This window comes from Nothoprocta perdicaria, unplaced genomic scaffold (genome assembly GCF_003342845.1).
Source record: "Nothoprocta perdicaria isolate Ctin4 unplaced genomic scaffold, notPer1 scaffold_7, whole genome shotgun sequence".
Classification (NCBI taxonomy): domain Eukaryota; kingdom Metazoa; phylum Chordata; class Aves; order Tinamiformes; family Tinamidae; genus Nothoprocta; species Nothoprocta perdicaria.
This window is the reverse complement of record NW_020455976.1, coordinates 2457374-2480646: the sequence shown is the minus strand read 5'-3', so window position 1 is coordinate 2480646 and position 23273 is coordinate 2457374. Positions and strand designations below refer to the sequence as shown.

The window sequence follows — 23273 nt, the reverse complement described above, 5'->3', positions numbered from 1 at the left end:
CCCACCAAGACGGGCGCTCCGCACGCGGCCTGAGCAGCCTCCTCCAACAAGGGCTGCGCAGCCAGCCCCAGGGAGCAGCAGCAGGGCAATGATCCGAGGGAGAGATGCAGGCGGGCCAGGAGGAGCCCCGTGCCACCAAGTTCAAGGCCCAGGCAACTTGGTGCAGACATGAGGAACGAGAACAGTGAACGCTGCACAGAGAGAYGCTGCAACTCACCTCCAGACGGCACCAATGGGGTATTTAGCCCTAAATTAACTGCACTGGCAAGGCAGGACCATCAGCCTGGGCAAGCCTGGTTGCATCTGGACATCTCCTTCTGGGCAGCTGGAGCCTCTGCCCCCAGAGCAGGGTGCTTCTTGGGGGGCTTCTARGGTAATCGAAACAGGATTCTCTCCCCACGAGGAGACCAAAACACGTCCCACCTTCAAAACTGCATTTCAGTTCTAGGGTGGGGGTTTAGCTGAGGCTCCAGCTTCAAGCAAGGAGCATGCTGGCCTCCGAGCAGCACAACAGCAGCAAGAGGTTTCTCGCGTGGGGTGAAGGTGCTCGTAGCCATTCAGCTGCTTCTGCGGTTTTCCTCCCAAAATACGTTGCTATGGAGAGGCCAGCGCGGGAATGTGCCCTGAYGAGGATGCACGAGGGCGCCGGCAGCCCACAGCTCCTGCTGATATTTGCAGGCCCTCCACTTCCATCCACACCAATGCTGAAAATAGATCTGAAGCTCCAACGAAGCATCTGTAATACTTCATTTCTTCCCATCCATGCCTGAGGCACAGAGACTTTTTGCAAAAATCATCCCAAGCATCCCACATACAGCCTGACGTCAAGCCGCCGATTTCTAATTCCCCGCTGCGCGCATGCCTTGAAAAGGAAATTCCTGACAGCTCAGTTTTAATTCTCTGCCCTATTTTTGTCTGTGAGGCAGGTTTCCCTCCCCACTCGTCCTGCCAGCACTCACAGGTGCCGCTGGACTATGGTATCTTTTAGCCACAACATAAATGCTGCAAATGCTGGTCCACCGAGCTGCCTCTGCTGAAGGATCTGATTTCCTTCCTTTAAGGCTGACCTTAGCAAAGGTCATTGAGCAGCAGAAAGTGCTCTGCAAATTCAGAATTATATCCAGGGCTATATTCAGCACTGGGGTGGGGAGGGGGCACCCACAGCATTAAGTCCCAGTCTTGGCACTCTCCAACGTGCACGAGCTGGGTGCGAAGGGCGCTGGGCACCTTCTGATCCCGTTGGCTTGAGGAGACCTCAGCAAGCTCAGCAAAAGCAGCACAGATGTGGGCTGTAGCACTGTGACTGCGGGACATGTTTGAGGTTGAATTTTTACACGCATAGGATTAAAAAAAAAAGATATTTTAAAAATATCTGAAATACTGTTTGTTTTCTTGATCCTGTGATGGAGAAATCGATAAATCCTCAACTTCAGCATAAACATGCAGCCATCAGTCCTTGATTTCTAAAAATGTATTTGTATTAAGCTAAGAAATTATTTACAGTGACCATAAACATCCTCCCGGCATCTGGCAGCTGGGAGAGGGACTTGGAACTCACAAATTTACTTACATTGTAAACCACTTCGTAATAAATAAATAAGCTCTTAATATCTCACCCACAAAAAGAGGCACATTGCGTACAACACTATATTTAGGGGTCCTTTTGAGGTCAAGGATTCAGCTGCTGCATTTCTCCAAGGATGTTTCCTTTGAGAATTCACGTGTGTGTCCAAATTAATTACTAACGGACTTCTTTATTTTGAAATGAGCTTCAAATGCTAGGACTGGTTTGAATGCTACACAAGAGCCAGGGCTGGGTGTTGCTTGGCTCTGGTTTTGCTTGAACTAGGCTCAAATCCTGATCCCAGAGGTGGAATAGGGCATTTAAGCAAACCACATAAATGGTTTATATATATATACATATATATATATACAGAGGTTGTAGCAAAATCTATTGCCTCTACAAGACTCCAAGCAATGGGAGTCACAAAGCACACCTCTCAAAGCCAGGACAAGCAATTGCACACTGCTTTTATGTTGGGAAGGAGGAAGCTGATAAACAATTGCACTAAAAACAACAGTCCTGCAAAGCCCCCATCCTGGCTGGTGAGGAGGATCTTGGTAACACAAGTAATACCCAGCACAAATGAAGCAGTGAGGACAACAAAAGCGACATTCCTCTGTGCCCAAGGGTTCTCTGGGGTCGGGATGGACATCCCTAGTTTTACTGTGTCACCAACTTGCTGGCAATAAAGACATAGCCAGAATACAAAATACCGTTGTGAGATGCTCCTGGCTCATGCAAGTGGCCTCCTGGTGCCATGTCCCTGGTGCAGCCACTCAGCAGCTCTCCAAGGTCCCTCCTCAGATACAGGGTGCTAGGTTCTGCTATATTTTTTTTGTRTAGTTTGTATTTCGGTAAAATCAGCCAGAATCTGCTCTCTTAAAACAGACAAGCAAAAGGCAAATGAAATGTGACTGTTGGTGTTTTCAACATTAAAAAAATGTGATTTTGTATGCAATTAACTGCAGTGTTTGGAGCAGCATGGCCTGCTTTCTGTTGATCACACAATCTGGGGGTGTTGAAGGGAAGAGCTGCTCTGGGCTTTCAGGAGCAACAGTCTAAGTTCACTCCTCTTCTARCACTGTTGCACTCACCCCAACCATTAATTTAGCCCTACAGTTTTGAAACCGTGCACTGATGGCATGAATAAATCTCATCACTGAGAGTTTCCTACTATTCCTACTGAATATCCAGTCCTATTAGTCAACATCAGGCTTTGGGCAGCATGAAAAATTGMAGAAATCCATCCTGGCTGTCACTGGAAATCCAAGGTCAATCTCAAAAACTGAAAGACTCCTTTGAGCTCTGGGAGTCGTTGGCATTTGAAGACCACAAAGTGCCATTGTCCAAGCACTACATGCTCGTGTGAAACAGGAGGGGGAAATCAGCCCCTGGCCTCATGATGGGCCAAGGCAATCCAGGAGGAGCGGTGCAGGAATGGGGCTTTTCCCAGGAAGCCATGCATCAAGATGTTAAAATAGAATCTATTTACACAATAGTCTAGAAAATGTTAACAGCCAAAAACCTGTTAGACAACATGACCTCAGTTCAGAAACACTGGGCTGCTTGTCCCATGAGGGTGTTCGACAGGAATTTCTGCGGTCTCCAAATTGAGCAAAATGAGTGTTTTCTGTACTGACCCTTTTTGGTGGGGTTTCCCTGCTCCCTGCAGGGCCTATGGGAGGTTGTGTCACCACTCCAGGATCTGAGGCTTGAGGCTTCCTGCCTTCCTTCCTTCCTAGCTAGCAATGCTCCAAATAGCCTCTGGGGGTCCACAGAGGAGTGACGTTGAGGACCCCCCAGTACAAATCCAACACTTGAATTATCAAACATTGAAACTTCCTAGGTGTTAAAAGGGAGAAAGGGCCTTGTAAGGCTTGCTTCGGGAAGCAGATGGCCAGCAGCTGAACTGCTCTTGGAAAGCTGTGCTGTGTTAAGTGGGCAAGATAGCCTTAGAGATTTTAAATAAATCTCCTGTAGACTGTAGTAGGCAGTGGTTCACAATCCATACTGTCCTTGCTGTTACCACCATACCTTTTGTCAGCCCTCTGCGTGGCTGGGCATGAAGTGTTTTTAACTTAGCCATGACACTTCCTGAGGCTGCAAGGGACTGTTTTGAAGCCTCTTCCTTCTTACCTTGGGAGGAAACCATAGGATGGGCTCTACTTCCCCGTCAGGGTCCCCGTCTGCTTTGACATTTCCAAAATGCCCACATTTCTCTTCTTGATAAATACAAATAAAGGGATAAAATAAAGTTTAGCTCCACAAAGCAGTCGCTATAGCCCCTCMTGGCTGGGAGGGCTGATAAGGAGCAGTGGACTGAGTGCTAGCCCAGCAACGTAAAACACACGTGCTCTGGGATTCAGCTGAAAGAGCCGGAGGAAACCAGAGGCACTGGTGGTTTTCAAGCGAGCTGCGGCACTTCCCCTGCTCTCGTGCAGCATCTCGTGCCTGTTGAGCAACGCAGAGGGCCACAAGAATAGCCCCATGACAACAGAAACACCACCACGTCCAACCGTCCTTCTGCGCTGYTTGTTTTGAGATCCTTACCAAAGGGTAAATATTTAACCTCCGAGAGCTGGGCTCCTTCCTTTGCAGCACTTCCAACACATGCAACTCCTGTTTTCTACGATGGTGTGGAGGATGCCCGTTCCCGCGCGTTGTCCGCATCCCCTGGACACGCTGAGGTCTCCACTGGGACAAGGTGTGACGGATAAGTGACAGATAAGGACAGCAGGGGGATGAGGGCGGCYGGCAGCCGCTTTCAGCTGCAGCCTCTTCCTAGATCAAACTGCTCATCTGGTTTCTGGTCCCCGTGCAGTGTTTGGTTTGGGGGATTTTTGTTTGTTTTGCCTTGGCATCCAGACCTACAAATATTTACTCAGAGAGCTGCTAACAAACTGCTGCTATCGTGCTGGTGTGAGGGCTTTGTCCCACCATCACGACAAGATTCAGTAGTTTATCTTCATCCAGGCTCTTTTGCGAATAAAACGGCCGCTGTCCGGCTAGACACAAAGCAGAGACGAGCCTGCCTCCCCTTGCAGAGCAACTGGCACTTCTCTGAAGCAAACAGCAGCCGTTATTAAACACAGGAGAACAGTCCCGTTCCCCTTGCTGAACCCAATCCAACCTCAACATTTCCTAAAATTGAAAAGAAGATGACACTGCAAAATGTCTTACATAAATTTTGTTGTCCCAGGAGCCTCCACAGCCAATACGAAGGGTCAAAGTCCTTAAAAAAAAACAGTCTTACTGGATTTCAAGCTCCCACTTCCACATCGCAGCGATTAAACTGAACGTAGCCAGCTTCACCCTTGACAGGTCTCCACCTTGCTCCTCTGTATGAGACTTTCTTAGGAATCCTGCAATTTCTGTATAATTGGAGTTTCCAAAGAAATTAGTCTGGATAGAAAAAAGCCAGTCAACAGCCAGAGCATGATAGTAATTGTCATCTATTCTTCTATTAATTCTCTCTCTTTTTTTTTTTTTTTTTTTTTTTTTTTTTTTTTTTTTAAGAACATAAATGCCTAGCATTTTCCCACTGAAAACTGGGTGGTTTAAGTAAACAAAACCGCTAGATGTCTGTGTGAAGATATGTGGATAAGAGCAGAAAACCACGTGCACCAGCCAGTCTTGAAGCCAGTGGCAAACTCATGTCTTCAGGCCCAACGCAAGACTTGGCTCACAGCTGGCCAGGGGTTTTCAGTCCAGCCCAAACCATTCCAAGAAACACTTAAGTTTTCCCCCAATACTTGGCAGCGCAGTTTATTAGTTATCTACACTTGGACTGTAAATACAACATTAACTTCCCGAGCTCCATTCAAATCCCAAACATGCTTTGGAGAGGTCACCATGGCTCTGCCTTGCAATGCCTGGATATGGGGGACACCACAAGCAATGAGTAGGACTTCTGCTGCCACGGAAAGGGGGTCATCTGGATAAGTCCTCCCAGCATGCAGAKGCTTATCTGTCTGCATCGGTGTCAAATCAGAGATAGCAGCTCCAAAAGTGCAGGCTTCCTGCTGGTATTTTGCTTCTCCTCACTTCCATCAGGGTCAGGAATAACAGGAGAGACAGCCCTCCCCCAGCCTCACTGCCTGCTCCAGGCATGGCCAATGTCACAAAGAACTTGGGGCTGAGGAAAGCGCCTCAGTTACTGGAGGAAAATGTTTTTTGACGCCTCCGGTCGTTCCAAATTAAGCTTGTGAGGGAGAGATCTGCACTTAGCTCCRTGTTATCCAAACTAGCCCATCAGCGCCTAATCCTGATGAATAGCTGGGTAGCTATTAAAATTGTTTGCTTTGAATAGCTAAATGGAAATGTGAGGGCTTGACGCTTGAGCTAGCATTTGAAATGGGCCCAGGTAATCAAAACAGCAGATTTGCGACCGGGTGTTTTGGAGGAGCTGCGATTCAGTTCAACTTTGTACCTTGAGTTTGTCACAGCAAACAATTCCCATCACCAGTAAGTGAAATGAGCCACACTCCCCATGGGGACTGCATGTACCTGGTCACTCAGGTTCACACTGGCTGCTTACTCTCCCGGCACCCTTTTGGCMAGCAGTGCTTCTCGTGCCACCTAAAACCATCCGTCACGTCACCTCGTGGTCACAGCTCAGGAGGCAACACGTCCCTGGCCATACCTTCCTGAAGATAGCTGAAACAGCAGTACCCTGGATCACAGCYTTCTCTCCATCCAGACAGCAAATAGCCAGGAAAAAATAATTTAAAAAAATAATAATCATGAGGGCAACTCAGATACTCTCAGATACAACTCAGATTATTTTCCTCCTTTCACTCCAAAGTTGCCAACCGTTATTACAAAAAATCTGGTAAATATGACATTATGTRCAAGTGGTATTTATAGTTTTTAACAGTGTCACGCAGAAGTGCACAGCAAGGGGATGAACTGCATACTATAACAGATCTTATATAGGGAATTTTCCTACTTTGCTAATACTTGCTGCAATCTCTCTGGCATATATGATGGTGGAAAAGTCAGCCAAGAGATGGTTCTATGCATAACCAGGACTGGGAGAAGGCCTTTGAGTCTGCACCTGATGCCCATCCCTTGGGCAGAGTGGGGCAAGACCCATAAAGGTGGAGCCCAGAGACCATGAAAAGATGGGGGGAATGAGAGAAGCCAGTCCCACAGCAAATTATATATATGTTCAGCAAGGAGGCTTTCTCCTGGAGAACAACCCCCTTGGACTGCAGCACTAAGGCAGTGGTGGCAGTGAGAAGGCCAGCTCAAACAAGCAAGTGGGTGTCCAAGCAACTTCTCTGTGAGTGATTAAGTCCAGAAACGCTGCCGCTAAAAAATACAGTCTTATTACCTCCGAGCAGATGAATATTGCATGAAGAAGGGAAACACAATCYGGACATTTCAAGCAAGCAAACTAGGCTGTACATTCATATACACAGAGGCAGGCACAGTACATGCAGGAAGCCATCAGATGGCAAAGCATGCTGAAAATGAACTACAAAGCACCTTTCTCCAAATCATGTCCCTACATAGACACCTACCTTTAATTAAAAAAAAAAAAAAGAAAAAAAAAGAAAAAAAAGGAGACGGAGAGAAGGAGAAACCATATTCTGGCCTCAGCTAAAGCTATTCACATTTTAAGTTTAGCTTTACTGAAAAATTTGTGCCAGGCTAAACTCGTTTTCAGGAGGCAGAAGGCAGCTTGTCTCCACAGCCATGGCTTGGTAAAGCCATGCAGTGCCCAGTGTGGCTCCTGCTAACAGTCAAACTTCCCTGTTTTCTGTAAGAAATAAACACCACAAAAGCAGTTTTAAATGCCTGGAATGTATACATTTCAGACAATGTACATGCAACAATGTATGCATTTCAGATGCATTAAGTATTTCTGGCTTCCCCTTCATCGGCTGAACCAGAGCAATGCAAACCAGCTACAGGTGCTGAGCACACCCCGAGCAGGCAAGCTCCATGTGAGCTCCCTGGGAGGAGTGAGGAAATGGGGAGGCTGTGAAGGGCCAGAGTAGAGGCCATAGCTGCTGGGTGCCACCTCTGGGGAAGCAGCTCCTCTCTTCCCAAGGGGCACAGGACAGAATGAGATGTTCCATGTTTGGAGAGGACCCTCAAAAGCCACAGGAGATTCCAGAGAGCAGCAGAGGGGTTGGCTACCTCTCCCAACTCTGATTAGTCATAGGCTTGAAACAGAAGTACTTAGACTCAGCTCCGAAACATCACAGAGAATTGAGCGTCTGGGTAGCTCAAGTCACCTCCCACAACTGCAAAGTCCTCACGTTCAACACGATGCCTGTTGGCCCCGGCAGGAAAACCAAAATCCATCACGGAGACAGTTCACACATGCAGTGGGGCCAGAGGACACGGTGGGGCTGGCAGCAGGAGGCTCACGAACATCCACTGCCACCGGAGCCGTAGCTGTGGGGGAACACATGGCGCAAGCCAACCACCAGTCTGGTGCTCAACGGGACCTGACGGCTCCCACCAACCTCTGGGCACCCACAGAGTGCCCGGGGATCCCCGGCCGGCGACAGCAGCTCAACCCTGCCCGGTCTCACGGGCTTCAGCCCTCGGCTCGTCGCACAGTGGGTTGGGGATCCGGCAGCAAGAGCATCCTGAGCACAGTGTTGGCGTGGAGCTCTTCTCCCATGCATCGGGGGCCTAAAGTTGTGTTCCCCCTGAGCTGAGATCCCTTCTCTCTTCAGAGGCACCTAAAGGTGCGGAGGAGCTGCAAGGCTGATGCCGACCGCTCCGGAGGAGCCGTGGATATAGGGCCTTCCACGACGCGCCAGGCAAACCGGCTGGAATGGCTTGGACGCGATAGGTAAACAGTGTCGGGCGCGCTCAGTGGGGAGACATTTGTATTTAGATGTTATAGATAAGTGGTGCATATTTGAGACATCTGAAAGTTATTATTCCAGGCAGTTTCTAAACAGAGAGTCACAGTTGCGTAGCCCCTTAACTCCAAGCTGACAGGCAGGATAATGATTTAAATTATTGTTAAACATAAGCTCTGTTTTAAGTGGATGGAATTCAACATCATGGTGAGTTTGGGGGAATAAGGGTGTATTGCAAAACAGAACGTTTCCAATTGCTGCAGCTCTGGTCTGCAGGAGCTCCTCTGCCAACACCAAGCATCACTTTTCACGCTCTGAAAATGGCAGCTGGAGACATCCTCAAAAGGCAACATCAGCCCCGCTACCTTCTGGATCTTTCTGCTCCATCTAACTGCAACAACTTTGATTAAGAGGAGCTGACCTTTTGAAAAACAGATCATAACACATTTTCACAAGCTCACCAAGCTCAACGGTGAAATCTAATCATTTTTATAAYGCTTCAGAATTACAAGTGATCTATGCTTCCTTGAGTTTAATTAGGTTATGTTTATTACGCTATGTTACCACTTTGTTTTTTTAGGAGGAGTCTACTGATTCGTTCTTCATTATAAGTCATTTGAAGCACAACAGGAATACATAAAATTAGAATATCACATTTTTTTCACCTGTGAAGTTCCCTTTCCAGCATCTTAATGTATTGCTGATACCCCCGTGCCTCACTTCTCCCAGAACCTGTCCATGTTACAAGCAAATACAGCAGATACTACGATCAGAGGAACCTTTTCATCCCTATCACAAGGTGATACATGAAAAGGATAGATCCTTTCCCCATCCTTTTCAAGATGCCAAAGGTGAAGCGTGACCACACGTTGGTTCCATGCTGCAGCCTTTAAGCAGGCAAAATCTCAGCAAAAACAAGCAAGTCACTTATGCAGGAAGGAAAAAAGGGAAGGAAGAATTACTGTCTTGCTTATTCAGCATCTAACTCCGAGCTATGGATAAGCTCCCAAACAGTATCTCCAACCTACAGCGTTCCCATTTCCCAACAGGGCAATTCACAATAATGCGAGCTAGAGGTTTGCGTCTCTCTCACAGCATGAAGATGTAATTGGGTCTAAAAAAAGCAATCGTGCCTCGTCACTTAAGGGAAATTACATGGATGATTAATAATAGATGAGCCTCGCAAAGGCCACCCATTCTGCCCAGCGCATGAGCCTCTCATCCCAATTATCCTCATCAATAATGCTGAGAATTGCTTTGGAAGTTTTGAGGGAAATTGAGCTTATTTACCTGAATTTAATAACTTTTATATCTAGAAGGACAGAAGCACCACAGTAGAGCCTTTGACACGGGACAGCATGCTATAAATTAAATCTTGAAATGATAAGTCAAGCTTYTGCCATAGATACCCATGCTCTAAAGGCACATACATCAGACAAATGTAAGGTGCTTTGGCTGTTTGGGTAGCTTGGCTTACGTGATGGATCCCCAGAGGAGATGATGCCCACAGTCCCTGTGACGGAGGGAAGCAATGTCCCTGTCTCACAGAAAGCAGGCAAGAAACTTGGGCTTGAATCAGGGGCTGAATCAGGAGCTGTCTTGTCCTCTGCCTCCCCTCTCTGGGCACTAAAATTAACTTTCAAACACTGACTGACCACAGAGCAGCTCAACACAGAAGCAACAGACTGAAGTCACCCCAGGTTCCTTCCCAACCTTTCAGTGGGCAGCTGACATGGTTCTGGCCTCCAGATACAGTCTTTGAGAGACAAACACTTACTGGAGAGAATAAATAAATTGTTAAGGCACCAAGCAGAGTATTTCCCACATATTTCTTATTCTGGTCTGCTTTTAGCAACCCTAGCTAAGCTACTCATTTAAACAGCAGGACCTCAAAGGATTCAAAATCTATTTGAAAGTGTTTCAAAGCAGCACATTTTGGCCGATGATCTCAGCACAGTGCAGCCAGCTTGAAAATCTGTCATTACTAAATTCTCATGCCCTGGCACAAGCTGATAAAGGCACCATGTTCCTTCCTCACCTGTAACAAGATTTCTTAGTCTCCAAAGAAATAAAATCCTGATAGCTTTTGTAGGCACCTTCATGCTAYGGAGTGTGGCCTCAGCTATCTGATAATGAGAAAGAGCAACACTAAAACTGGCCCGAGATATAAAAACCCCTTTTTTCACTTGTAACACCAGAAGACAGAAGCATGGACAGGTCTCAGAGCAAAAACGCAGCAGGCTCAACTGTTTAGCTTCATCAGAGTCAGAAAAGGGATATTAAATACGGAGACAGGGTTGCAATCAGCCTTTCTGAGAAAATAACAACCTGGGAAATTCTGATTCATGCTGATTTGTGATCAAGGACTGTGACTGAGATACCAAAAAAAGGAACTGAATCAGATTTTCATGGCTGTGTCAAAATGAATTAATTCTCATCATATAACTGGAAAAGATTTAATATCACAGGAGTGTTTTAGAATGACAGCAGGATACGGAGGCTGTTGTAAAGAAAAAAAATACATGATTATTGGGCTGGAGAGACTGACAGTAAAGAAAGATTAAAAACAACTAAACATATCCTAAAATGATTGCTTGGTCAAACAGTCACCAAAAGGAACACCCTGAGAGCAATCATAAGCACCTAGGACTTGGGGAGAAACAAGAAACAAATGGTAACCACGAAAAAGCACCAGAAAACATCCAGGCCAGAAGAATCAGCAATAAAAGCTCCCAGTCGTGGTGCTGAGGTTATCTCTGCACTTACCTGCAGCGGTCTGAGAAGCTGCTGTCATCAGCAACGCAGCGTTCACCCTTCAGCTAAGGACGGGAAGGACTCGGGCTCCCGGGTTCCCCGTGGCTGGAAACCTCCAGCCCCTGCTCCTGCTGCAGGAAGGGTCACCCGGGCCGGCCAAGAGCAGCAGAGAAGCAGCAGAGGCTGCCAGAAGCTCTTCAACAGCAAAGCAGCAGCACCTCCCCGGCGGTCACCTACCCGCGTGTCCATCCCACAGGGAGCTACGGCRTTTTTTTACCGTTGCCAGCAAAACTTGCAAAGCGGATCAAATATCAGGCGGATTCACTTTGGACAGAGCTGAACCAAAATGAGGCCATTGGAGGGCTAAACGCTTGGCCATAAAAGTGATTGCAGGAGGCATAACTAGTACTTTTAAAAYATATACTTACAATTAATTTACATTAATTTTCTAGTCTGTCAAATAGTCAAATATAAACTCTTTGCTGGAACATGCTACACTCAAATCACATTTTAAAGAGATTTTTATTTTTGATTGCCTTTTTTAGTTTTTTCTACCAAGCAGGCTCRAAATGCAACTAAGTAGAAGACTGGGCTCAAAAGAGACGGGAGCTACGTGGCAGCTAATTGTGCAGACATGGATTGAGAAGTGTGAACCCACCACTGCAAACTATTGACAAATAAAAGAGTGTCTGCTCTATCCTCAGAGACCCCGATCATCCGCAACCAAAGCATCCCTTTGACAGCTCCGGCAGTGGTGCTGACAGAAAACTTCTACAAGAAATTCACTATATCACAGAAAACACTTTTGCTCAAAGAGAAAAAGGTGCTATCAAGGCATGGATCTAATCTGGGATGCAAGAAACACATCTCATTAGGTCTTTCCCCATGGAGTGCTGTTCTCCTGAATATTCACAATCCCTTTGCTCGGGATGGTGTCTGCGGTATGTGCTTGACCTGAGAAGAGAGCTGGCGGCCCGGGAAGGGACACGGCAGGCGTCCAGGGTGACCCSTGCCACCCTGAGCTACCTGACTTCGGTCTCCTCCAAAGCCATTACTAAAACAGCCTTGTTTCTCAGGCCAGAAGAACCATTAAGCCTAGAGCCCAACCCCTACCTAACCAGCTATTACTGATTAACCACAGAGCCCAGGTTTGCAGTTAGCAAACTCTGCACAGAACCCAGGAACTAGCAGACAGAGAGGAGCTGAGCAGGGAACTCGAGCACGTTTTTCTCTTCAGGAATRTGAATTAGCAGATTTACTCAAGCATACACCTGGTTTCTGGCACACAGCATCCATATGCATCTCAAGTTGGTAAGTGTTTAACTATCTTGATGCATTCTGTTCCTGAAGCCTGAACAGTCTTTTGAATTCCTCTTACATCAGCTTTCATCCATTCGCTTACCAAAATAGACTGCTTTTGCCCTACCATTAGAAGTTATTTAGACTGTAGGCTCTTTGAAACTTATTTATTTTTTTATAGAGCATTGGTCTTTTCAGTCTCACATCTAGAACTGAAGAACTAAACATTATAATATGAATAGTCATAATATTAAGCATGGTCTATGACCAAACTATTTATATACTTGAGTGGGATAATTAGGTCGAGCTGAAATTGCCAGTCCCTGCAGCTCTGCACTGAAAATCTCCATCAGTTCATTTTTCTGTTCATTTTTTTCCTGCACTGACCTTCAATTTGGGGCCCATTTCCTTGCATCTGCCTGAGCAGCATGAGAGTCAAGATCTGGAGATCCCACCAAGGTGCCTGTGAAAGGCTCAAGAGGCTGATGCTGCTTCCACACACTGAACAGGACAAACAAAAACCACAGGGAAAACAGCACTGCAGAGGAGGATGAAGAAATGTAATTGCCTGTTGAAATATTTTGATCAAATTGCCATCGGTCTCCTTGGTTCAAGTGTCCATCTACTCAGCTCCGCAGTGCTGCAGTCCTCCCCACTCCAGGGCTGCACAGTAAGGGGGATGTTCTGCATTAAAGTTTTTAAAGGCATCTGTTCTTTCCATAAAAGTGACACAGTGCTTATTGGCACGGTACTGACATGGGAATAGGATTAGTGGATTCRAAAGACTTTTTTCCTGGAATGGCCTTTATCCTCTTAAAGAAAGATAGAACAATTAAGGATTTTTTTCCCCTCCCTGATGAGAATTAATTTTAGAAGAAGGGTTACAGTGGTAATCAGGTGCATCACCAGAAATTTTCATCTTAGTCAGTGGCACAAGATCTGCATCTGTGGTCAGCAATCTGATCTATCAGTCTTTTATCCCTATTTCCAGTAGTCAATATCTGATGCAGTATCTTGGAGAACAGAAATCTCCAAGCTAAACATGAACAGCTAAACATAACCAAAATGAAATAACATTTGCACTTGCAGAAACTTCTTCCAAGCGAGACCTGGAGGTATTGGYTGTTGTCTGAGACAGAGCATTGGATTCAGCAGACCTTCAGTGCAGCATCACATCTGTCCTCTAGTGATATGCCAGGCAACGTATGCATCCATACCCACCAAAAGAACATCAATTTGGAAGGAATGACACAGCTAAAGCAGCTAATGGACTTGAAATATATCTGGAAGGAGGAAAACACCTTACAGTGTATCTGGAGGCCAGCTTGGGGATTCTTCGGGTACATGGTCTACAACTTAGTAAAGTTCATGGCAAAACTTCCGGAGCAGGATGGCCCCAAGATGGTCTCGTGAGGCTAAAGCTGTAAAAGGCTGCAGCAACCTGAGGCCAGGAGGAGAGCGGTGTGTTGTGGGACCCAAGACCCACCTGCCCCCGGGCTCTTCAGCCAGCAAAGTGGATTCCTGGGGAGGAGCCCAGGCAAATGGCAAGCAGAGATCCCTTCTCCACACGTGCTCCCAGCTCCTCCAACCCACATCCAGAGTGCCAGTGATGCCCTGGCATTTGAGTGCCCTTGAAGCACCACTGGAAATTCCTCTTATGAGATCACTAGACTCAATATGCTTTCTATTCAGACAACCCTGAAACTGCACAGAGTTGTCTGCACAGAGACCCAGTCGTTTGAACTGCACACCCTGCACCTCRTAAGAGTCACACACAGCTGGTGAACACAGGAACTGTTGCTGTCCATGAAAGCCCAGCTTGGGTCAGCACAGATCCTCTCAGTCAGAACTGTTTTATTCTCATTGGGACGGGCCCAGCAAAGCCTGCAGGAGCTTCTGGTGCTCAGGGTTTCACCAGAGATGTAATGAAGGAGCAAAAAACAGGGACAAGGTTCAGCTCACAGTGCAAAACCAAAGAACCTCCACAGGTTGTTRCAAGTTTAGGCTGATATAAGTGAAAATAGAGCAAAGCTGGATATAAAGATTTCTAGATGGAGCAGTTCTGCTTATAAAGCTAGTAAAAACAAACGGAGACCCTGGAGTCCAAAGCAATCCCATTTTAGCTCTGTTGCTGATATGGACGGTAAAATCAATTTAGATTTTGTTGTCGTCTAACTTTTTTAGCAGCCCAGAGGCCTACAGGGATAACAAGATCATGTCCTCTATATGGCAAACTGCATATTCAGCTGCCGTGATACCAATTAGATGCTGAAATGACAAAGTGCTATCTCACGCCAGCAGAGACATACCGTACAGAGCCTATGTTTAGTTTTACCATATGAGTGATGTTCAGCTGTCATCTATCACATAGGCTTAGGAGAACATGCCTCTCTCAGCTGCAACAGCTGGAATTGCAAGATTAGAGCARTAAACACTCATTTTTCTACCAGATCATCTTTTTGCCCCCCAAATTCACCTCCAGTTCAACTGTCTTGCACTGGGGTAAATTACTCTTTGTTAAGCTATGTTTATGAAAAAAAGGGCTGTTAACTTTCAGCATTATGACATTTTTGTAGAGTTTAAATGATTTCACTGAATATTTTKGAGGAAGTTAAGAAAGGCTGCAAAGTTTAACTGCCTGTTCTATTATCTCCATTTGTTTGCTTCTGAAGACTTACAGAATTATAACACGAAACCATTAGATAAAATAAGGAAAACACAACTCTATGCTACAAAAGGATCAGTTAGGAGAATATATCTTTTGAAGAACAACACAGACATCCTAATAATCACAAAAATCTAATAGTTCTAATCAAAATACTAAACGCTCTTAGTTAGAGCACATCACAATCTTTCCTCAAAAGAACATATTGCTCCCTTAGCAGTGTCTATTCTTATTCTCTAAGGCCCTGCCTATACCAGAAACTTCTGTTAACTACGGTTGTTTAATTAATTCAGTACATATCCAATTATTCTAGTAGCTTTTGCCTTTAGAAGAAGTAAAATTAGGTCAAAGCATAGCACCTTTGAATTGGAATCACTGTTTCCAGCCTAAAAGCTCCTTGCTTTAGCTAAAAATAGTAACTCTTAGCAAAAGCAAGGTAAACATTTTGTGCTAAGCAGCTCCTTCTTCAAAGCAACCACTAAACCAATAGCAGAACAGATATTTAATGTAAAACTGCCTTTTTCATTTAAATACAGGGCTCATCTTTGCATTGTCTGTGTCTCAACTACAGCATCCACATGTATGTGCACACAGTACCTATCAACATCATTATTTTTCCACTGATCATCTCGGGTCGTTAAAGTCTTCATTTGTCAGTCTAGACAGCAAGAGCCAGATTAATCACTGCTGAGTTTATTTCTACTCAGATTTGCTTGTGGGATCTCCTGACGCTGCTGGGGATTCACCTTGGATGCTGCGCCAAAGGTAGCCAGCACAGGTGAGATATTTACTGAGAGCAACCAGGGTAAAAATCCACCTAACGAGCAGATGGGGAACTCAGCACCTCATGGAGACCCCCTGAAGATCCCTGTAGACCTTCTTGCACTTGGCACCTGGCTGTTCGCACCGATTCCACATCTGCCGCAGGAGGGGACAGCCCTGACTTGCTTCAAAGGGTCATCTCCAGCCATCTCCACCACCATCACCAAGACAGATGGATCCTGAGGGATAGACAAACTTTCAGGCCCAAGGAGCTGCCTTTGGGCTGCAGACTAACTCCTGGGTACCTCTCACATCTGGAAAAATGTCCCGCCTATGTGCTAAGGCAAAGCAAGGATGGATTAAAGCAGCAACAGATGAGTTATTTATTCAACTGTTTTCMTATTTTTACTTATGTTAGAGAGATTCCTGCGGCTGGCACAGAGACAACAGCTACGGACAATAAAATTTTATGGGCAATGTTAATTCTCTCTCCCCTCAGGAGATGTGGAAAAACGGACAACTGACTGCTTGCAGGTGGCATATATCTTCCCTTCATTAAGGAGAACTCTGTTTAAACACATATTGCTCTTTTCCATCAGATGGTCACCAACTTTCAAGGGAGGGCAAATAGTTTATAGCTTCCACTTTTCCACAGTATACTATAAAAGTGCACAGCAGTCATGCTTGAGCATCCAACTTTGCTTAGCACGAAGCACCCTCAGAGCAGCAATGGAACTGAATTCCTCGTGGGCAGTGGAAAAAGAAGGTTCTGCACTTGAAAATTAGAGTWGCAGTAGCCATGTGGTAAAACTGCAGTTGCACATAATAAGTTACATTTTTGAGCCTTACACCACTCTCATCTGAAATCTGCCCCAAAACTCACCTCATCTGAGGCTTCTTTAAGTTACCCTAGAGTCAGAAATTCAATTCACTCAAGAACTGGCATAGGTAAAGAAAGAAAAACATTTCCTTTCTTCCTTTCAAAAAGTGCAATCTCCATGTCAAATTTACACTAGCTTGAGTCTCGAGAAGGATAAATCTCCCTCCACGATCAGTTCATATTTTGACTGTTTGCAAACATGAGGCAACAAAAACCTACAAAGAGGCRCTGCAGAAAGAAGATTCCCCAAATACCAAACGCAATGTAGCACTTCTAGTTAATTCTAGTCAAATCTGTATATACACTTATGCTTGATGTATATTTACACAGTTTCTTCATCTGCAAATTTTAACACAGTGCATTTAAATTTTTTCCACTTTTCAAGCTCTCAATAGTTTTTCACATATTTTATATTACAAACAGTTGGCAAAGCTTTGCTTTCAACAGGTGATTTATACTGGTTTTCCATTTTTTTTACTAGTAAAACTACCAAGACTACTCTGTCATACTGGTGCAAGAAAAATAAATGGCAGGAAAGCATAAATAAAATAATTAAGAACAAAAGTGTTTGGATTTTGACCATACTAGTAACAAATGGGACTAAGAGGAAAGCCAATGAGTTGYTCACTAAGTGAAACAGAGCAAGTGAAGTTTATGCTGAAATCAGATTTTTTGCAGCCCCGTTTTTTTTCGTATTTTTTGGAAGGCATCTGCTCTAGTTTGGAAGAAAACATTCCAGACACTTGGATCAGATGATCACCAGATGATCACCTTCTGACCTCTGAACACCAACTGTTCTGTGATTCGGTGATACAATATTTACTACTATTTACTACAATAAAGAGCACTATTTTCAACATGCTGCCGTATAGTGGGAAAACCTGGAATTCCACCCCAAAACATGCCGGAATATGCTGAAAACATGCATTCCTCTCTGCCTTACACATCCCTAACAGAAACTGCCAGCCTTGCTGTCCTGCAGGGAAGCCACAGAGAGACCACGTCATCATTTCTTATCAGCCCAGGGCTTGGCACAAGCCACTTCATGTGAGATACCCCCATTTGGTTCCCTTGAGCTGCCATCCTTATTGCAATGGCCATTCTTACTGCAAGGGTTGGAAGGTTCTGGTAGTTAAACAACTGCTCCTCTCTCTTTTTTCTTTTTCTTTCCTCTTTTTTTTTTCTCTTTTTTTTCCTCCTTTTTTTCTCTTTTTTTTTTTTAATGCTTTATCATAGCAGGGAGGCAGCAAACTGCTTATATTCTGTTTTTCTCGGACTCCTTCTGAAGTGTGAATGAGCATGTGTGTTTGTTGAAGTGATAACATAAGGCTAAGTCACATTTGTAGTAAATATTACTTTAAATTACCCCATGTCACGCTGGAATGTAGAAGTGCACTTGGGCAAAACTTGCTGCCCAAAAAGGGAAGCGGAGCTGTAAACCTTTCTGCCTCCCAGCTGAGGGTGTCAGCAGCAGAGTCACTGTATAAGGGTATGTTTACAGGTCACTTAAGCCTGCATCTATACTGAAACTCATGCCCTAAATCACTGAACATCCATGCAACCACCTTGCCTACACGGAGCCTTTAGATCTCAGCAGGAAACCAGCTGAGGATGCATGGCCTGGGCACAAGCTCACGGTGCAAATTTGAGTCTTTTCATGTATATAGTGCGGGTAGAGGCAAAGAGCTTAAAAAAATGCTTAAAATAGTCTTCTTCTGACCATATAGCAAGGGCATTCACATGCAAGCAGCCCTGCAATAGTTATGTGAACACCTRTGTATCCACGGCAGTAATTACACATGGGTAATTACCAGTAGGACTGATGCTATGAGTAAAGCTGCAAGCCCAAGGAAATGAAAAGTTCAGGTTTTATAAACAGCTTGTTTGCTTTTACCTGCAGGCACAAGAGCTGCGGTGCTGATRGGCATGGAGAGCAGGGTGGCAGGGGCCACATGGCCAGGGCTCATGGTGTCCCCAAAAAGGCTGATGCTCCTGTAAAATTCCCATGGTCACTTGGCCTCTTCCAGATTTGGGGAAGAGACTCTCATTGATCTCTGTAATTACCTTACTTTATAGGGTCCCTAATTTKGGTGGGGAAGCTCAGACCCTTGGGTGAAGCACACACAAAATCAAATAAAAATAAATCTAAAAAAACAGGCAGCGCAGAGGTGCAGGATGAGATTATAACTCCTTGGTGCCTCAACATTAACCCCTYGCAAAATAACAAAGCTCAAGAACAAGCAGCCTCATTAGGAGGAGAATTAAAAAAAGAGATAATTGGCGTACAAAACGCCAGGCTCTTGTTGAACACACCCGCCAGCATCCCCTCCACCAGACGCCCCGCGCGCCGCACCAGGCTGAATCTGACCATATGCTTGCAGCTAAGCTMTGAAATTCATTTGTCAAGTCCCTGGTGTTTTTGGCAAGATGTCCTGTACTATATGTGTGGTCTGCTCTACTAAAATGGGCACGCAGAGCTTTGCAGTGGGTATGGCCATATGATCCAGAGGCAGCACGGTTGACGCTTTCAATGCTCGGATTTTAGTGCTGTGTAACAATGAATGGAGACACGGAGGGCTCAAGCTGAAGATGTTTCGGCACAGTTGCTAGGATTAAAACCTGCTGAAGGCTGTTGGAACGTGCTATAAATACGTAGCCAAGCTCCACGCCAACTGTGTAAACTCAGAAGCTGCCTGCTTCATTGAGAGAGTTTATACCAATCAGAGCTGCAAATGGAATCTGGAACCTGCTAAATTTGAGGCCAATCTGTGGCTGGACACAGTCACATTCTCCCTGTGGAAAGGGATGTGGGAGATGGTGGGACAACGCAGGAGCACGTGAGGGATAAGAAATTATTCCTTGAGTGTTTTGCTGGGAAACACATAATCCGGAGTTACGGGCCCTCGTTAATCACACTTTGGAATCAAGGGGTGCCAAATCTCGCAAGAGTCTGGAGGCGTTTGAGTCATTTGTAAGCTCTTCCGAGCCGAGTCCTGAACACGACACATCACCAACTCCAGATCTCAGTTCAAGTATCACCTTCTTGGTCTGGAAACAGTTGCCTAGTGGCTCTGACTCAAGTCGATTCACAACAAAAGATAAATCTTTCTGCTACTAAAAAAAGGCAAAAAGCTGCCGAGAAGTCCTTTAATTCCTTCTTTTTTGTTGTGCAATCCTGAGCCATTTTTTTTTGCAGTGAGGTCAGTGCCATTTCCCTACCTCCTGAACCAACATCCTTCTTCACTGCTGGGCAGGTTGCTAYGGGCACTTCTGCCACCACATTTTTTAATACAGCAAACAGGGCTTTTTCATTCAGTATAAGATCTATAAGCTCAGATACCCCAAACCTTGACAGTGCACATGTGGAGTCAGACTGACCTCTCAGGAGTGCAAGGCTACTTTAGTTCCAAGTGATGATGGCAGAAGATGCAGCATTCCTCATACTAGAACCCCAAGGGAATTTCCAAACTTCAGTATCCAGAGGATGAATCAAACTTCTCTGCAAAAGTCCCGCCCTGTGCAAGCAACATTCTGAGAAAACCAGCAGCAGCTTCTCCCAAGTAATTTGGAATAGATCCATGTTATAAATCTGCCCATTGACCCAGCCAGAAAATCATAATAGTGCCATCTAGGAAGGAATTATCCATAAAATTAGAATACATTCCCCAATTTGGTTTGGGAAAAGCAGCAGATAAGACAAAAAGCAAGTTTCAATGTACATTCAACACTCCAAATTATGCTCCCATGCAGTGTGGTTAGCACTTGATCTCTCAGCAGAAATCTATTTATTTACAGATGGTTTCCAGTGATATTGCACAGCGGTTGCTTCCCACCCTCCCACTTGCGTGACATTTAAGTGCTAAACTCTGGAAACCAGCTAATCTCGGCTCAGATTGTGAGACGCTCTGAGAAGGAATAACATTCCTTTCCCTTCCACCATCCCAGACTCCGCTCAGCGAACGGGAWGGACCACATCGGGCTGGTCCATCACAGGGGACAGGACAGCACCATTCCAGCAGCTTTAGACTTGGGAACGATGCCCACCTCACGTGGCTGTTCCMCTGAATTCACTCACCTAAGAGCTGCACGCCACGGGTGAGTCCATAGACATCAATCAAAGCCCAGAGGGGTTCTGCRGTCCTCACGCCGCTGAAGAAGAGCATCGCCGCAGAGTCGTTCACCCGATAGAAAACCCGTCCCTTCTTGTCCACCCAGAAGGCGATGATGTTTCCTTCGTTTGCAAACTCTTCTGGCAGAGCCTTGGCCCAGAAACCGCTTTGGGAGACCAAGTCGGGGCACGCGTACTTCGGCAGGGTGTCAGGATTAATCCTGGACGGATCCTTGGAAGTAAACCCAAGTCGGAGAGCCCCACTCCAGCAACACTGCTTTTTAGTGATCTGCAAAGAAAACAGYGGCAATAACAGCATTTGGCTCTCAAATGTGAATTCACACATTGCAGGCTCCACGCCGTTGAGCACTGACGGCCACCGCAGCGCTCCGAGTGCTCAGTTCCCACAGGACAAGTCCACTAGATTSAAGAAACATTTTAACCAATCCACATTTATCCCCTCACCAAAATACTGGTGCAGCTATTTTAAACACAAGTAGCAATGCTGCACACTTAAAAAAAAAATCTATGGGGAGAAATGAAATGTAATTACAGCTGCATTATGACTCACTTCTATTTCTAGAGTAATTCCTTTTGGCCTTAGAACTGTCCTCTTACAAAATGTGGCAAGAAAKGGCCACAAGAGCTTATATCTCAGCTGAGAGAGCACCTGCAGCAGCACAAACCAGCCCACCATGGTACATGGAACAGCAGAGTTCCCCATGGCCTGAGGGCAAAGCACTGGCTTGGAATCACAGTCACCACCGAAGAGTTTTCAAGGTTTCCCAGCCCTGTAAAAGGCAATCTTGGCCCTGTTGAGCTTGTCAGATTGGAAGAAATCACAGCTTTGCCATAGAGAACTTGCATGAGGAAAAACACCATTTTAGGCATTTAAATACATAACATTAAATTAATATTTAATTAATAGACAGTTAAGGTATTTAAATAAACAATATTAAATACACAAATACAGAAACATCTCAAGGCTCTGAAGCCTTGAGAGGGAGAACAACCCTTACAAGAGGGACAGAGCAGAGTGTGCTCGGTACCCAGGGTGGAAAGCTGGACTTTGTCAGAAGTCCAGCCCCAAAGTGAACAGCAGACCTTGGGCCACAGCACAAGCACAGCGTTGTCAGATCTGTCATCCACAGCTGTTGGCCTCAGGTCACAGTAAGGAGGGCTGCACAGAAGTCTGTTCTTTCAGTTGTAATTGCTCGTAGCACAGTTTTTCAGGCAAATGACTTCTTTGGGTACTTCTGAGGGTGCTAGATGGCAGCTTCATACACTTGGAAAGCTCTCCAGGTGCGGAAAAACTCAAAGGTACAGTTATCTTAGAAGAGGATCCATCTACAGGAGAATGAGGTGTTTTCCAAACATGACCAGAGAGGAACTGCAGGAATGGACTTTCTCTACAAAAGGCTGCTTGCAGCTCCTCATGTCCCAGCCTGGAGGCTGGAAGCATAAGGTCTTCTACAAGGGATTGTTCAAGACATGATTCTTTGGAGTTCTGATTTTTCTTCTAGTAATATTTATAAATATTGCATTAGTTTTTCATATGTTCCTCTACAAGGCAAATCCAGAACACATGCCCTTGTGGGCATAACAGTCTCACAACAAAGACATTGTTTAAAACCTCAAGGTTTCAGCTTTAGAATTAAAGTATCAGAGAACACACTTCAAAAAGAAGAAACCCACTATCAACAGATAGACAGTTCTGCAGTTAAACAAGTGTTGTTCTTTATCCTTATTCACCCTAGTGAAAAATCTAAACGTTTTACTTCAATCAATATGTAACATTTTTGAATTGACCTCAATCCCAGGAATCCTGAGAAGCTCCAGYGTGCGGGATGGACCCTGGGGTGGCACTGAGAGGACTGACGCAAATTTGATGCATCTCATCTCTGGACAGGATAGGATGGGATCATGCACCTTCCCCCAGTAGGAGGGGGCTAAATGGGGTGTGCACGTGCCAAAATGGGGTATAAACATGGACTCCTAGAAGAAGCCTGGATTATTTATTGTAGCAAATATACTGCAAATCCTAAAAGCTCTTGGGACTGAGATTAATATAGCCTCATTGTTATTCGTAGAAGTTACTCTTTCACAGCCTCTTGCCAATACTTTACAGCAATCACAGCCTGCATGAAGTAAATATTCATATGGCAATCTAGGCTGCACATGTTCCATGTATTAATCAGCACCTATAAACAAACAGTTCTCAACACAGTCTGACCACAGGCAAACTAATATCCAAATTAAAATTGCATGTGATGCCTGCCAAGAATTAGACACAGCTGGACAAAGGACACACAGCTTTGCTAAAAAAGGCAATGGGTAATGACGGGCCAAATTCTCTATTCAGCAACCACTGCTGGGAGAAAAGCTTGGGAGGTCCACTGGGTACCAGAAGGGGA

At 45.3% G+C, this 23273-nt stretch overlaps 1 protein-coding gene across 1 annotated transcript in view; it reads right to left on the bottom strand.

The window, feature by feature from the left end:
• Positions 1-23273, bottom strand: part of NEURL1 (neuralized E3 ubiquitin protein ligase 1) — a 132548-nt gene that overhangs the window by 23669 nt on the left and 85606 nt on the right. The window contains exon 3 of the mRNA XM_026050739.1: positions 20827-21148. Within this exon, the coding sequence (XP_025906524.1) occupies positions 20827-21148 (322 nt within the window). The remainder of the gene's footprint in view (positions 1-20826; positions 21149-23273) is intronic.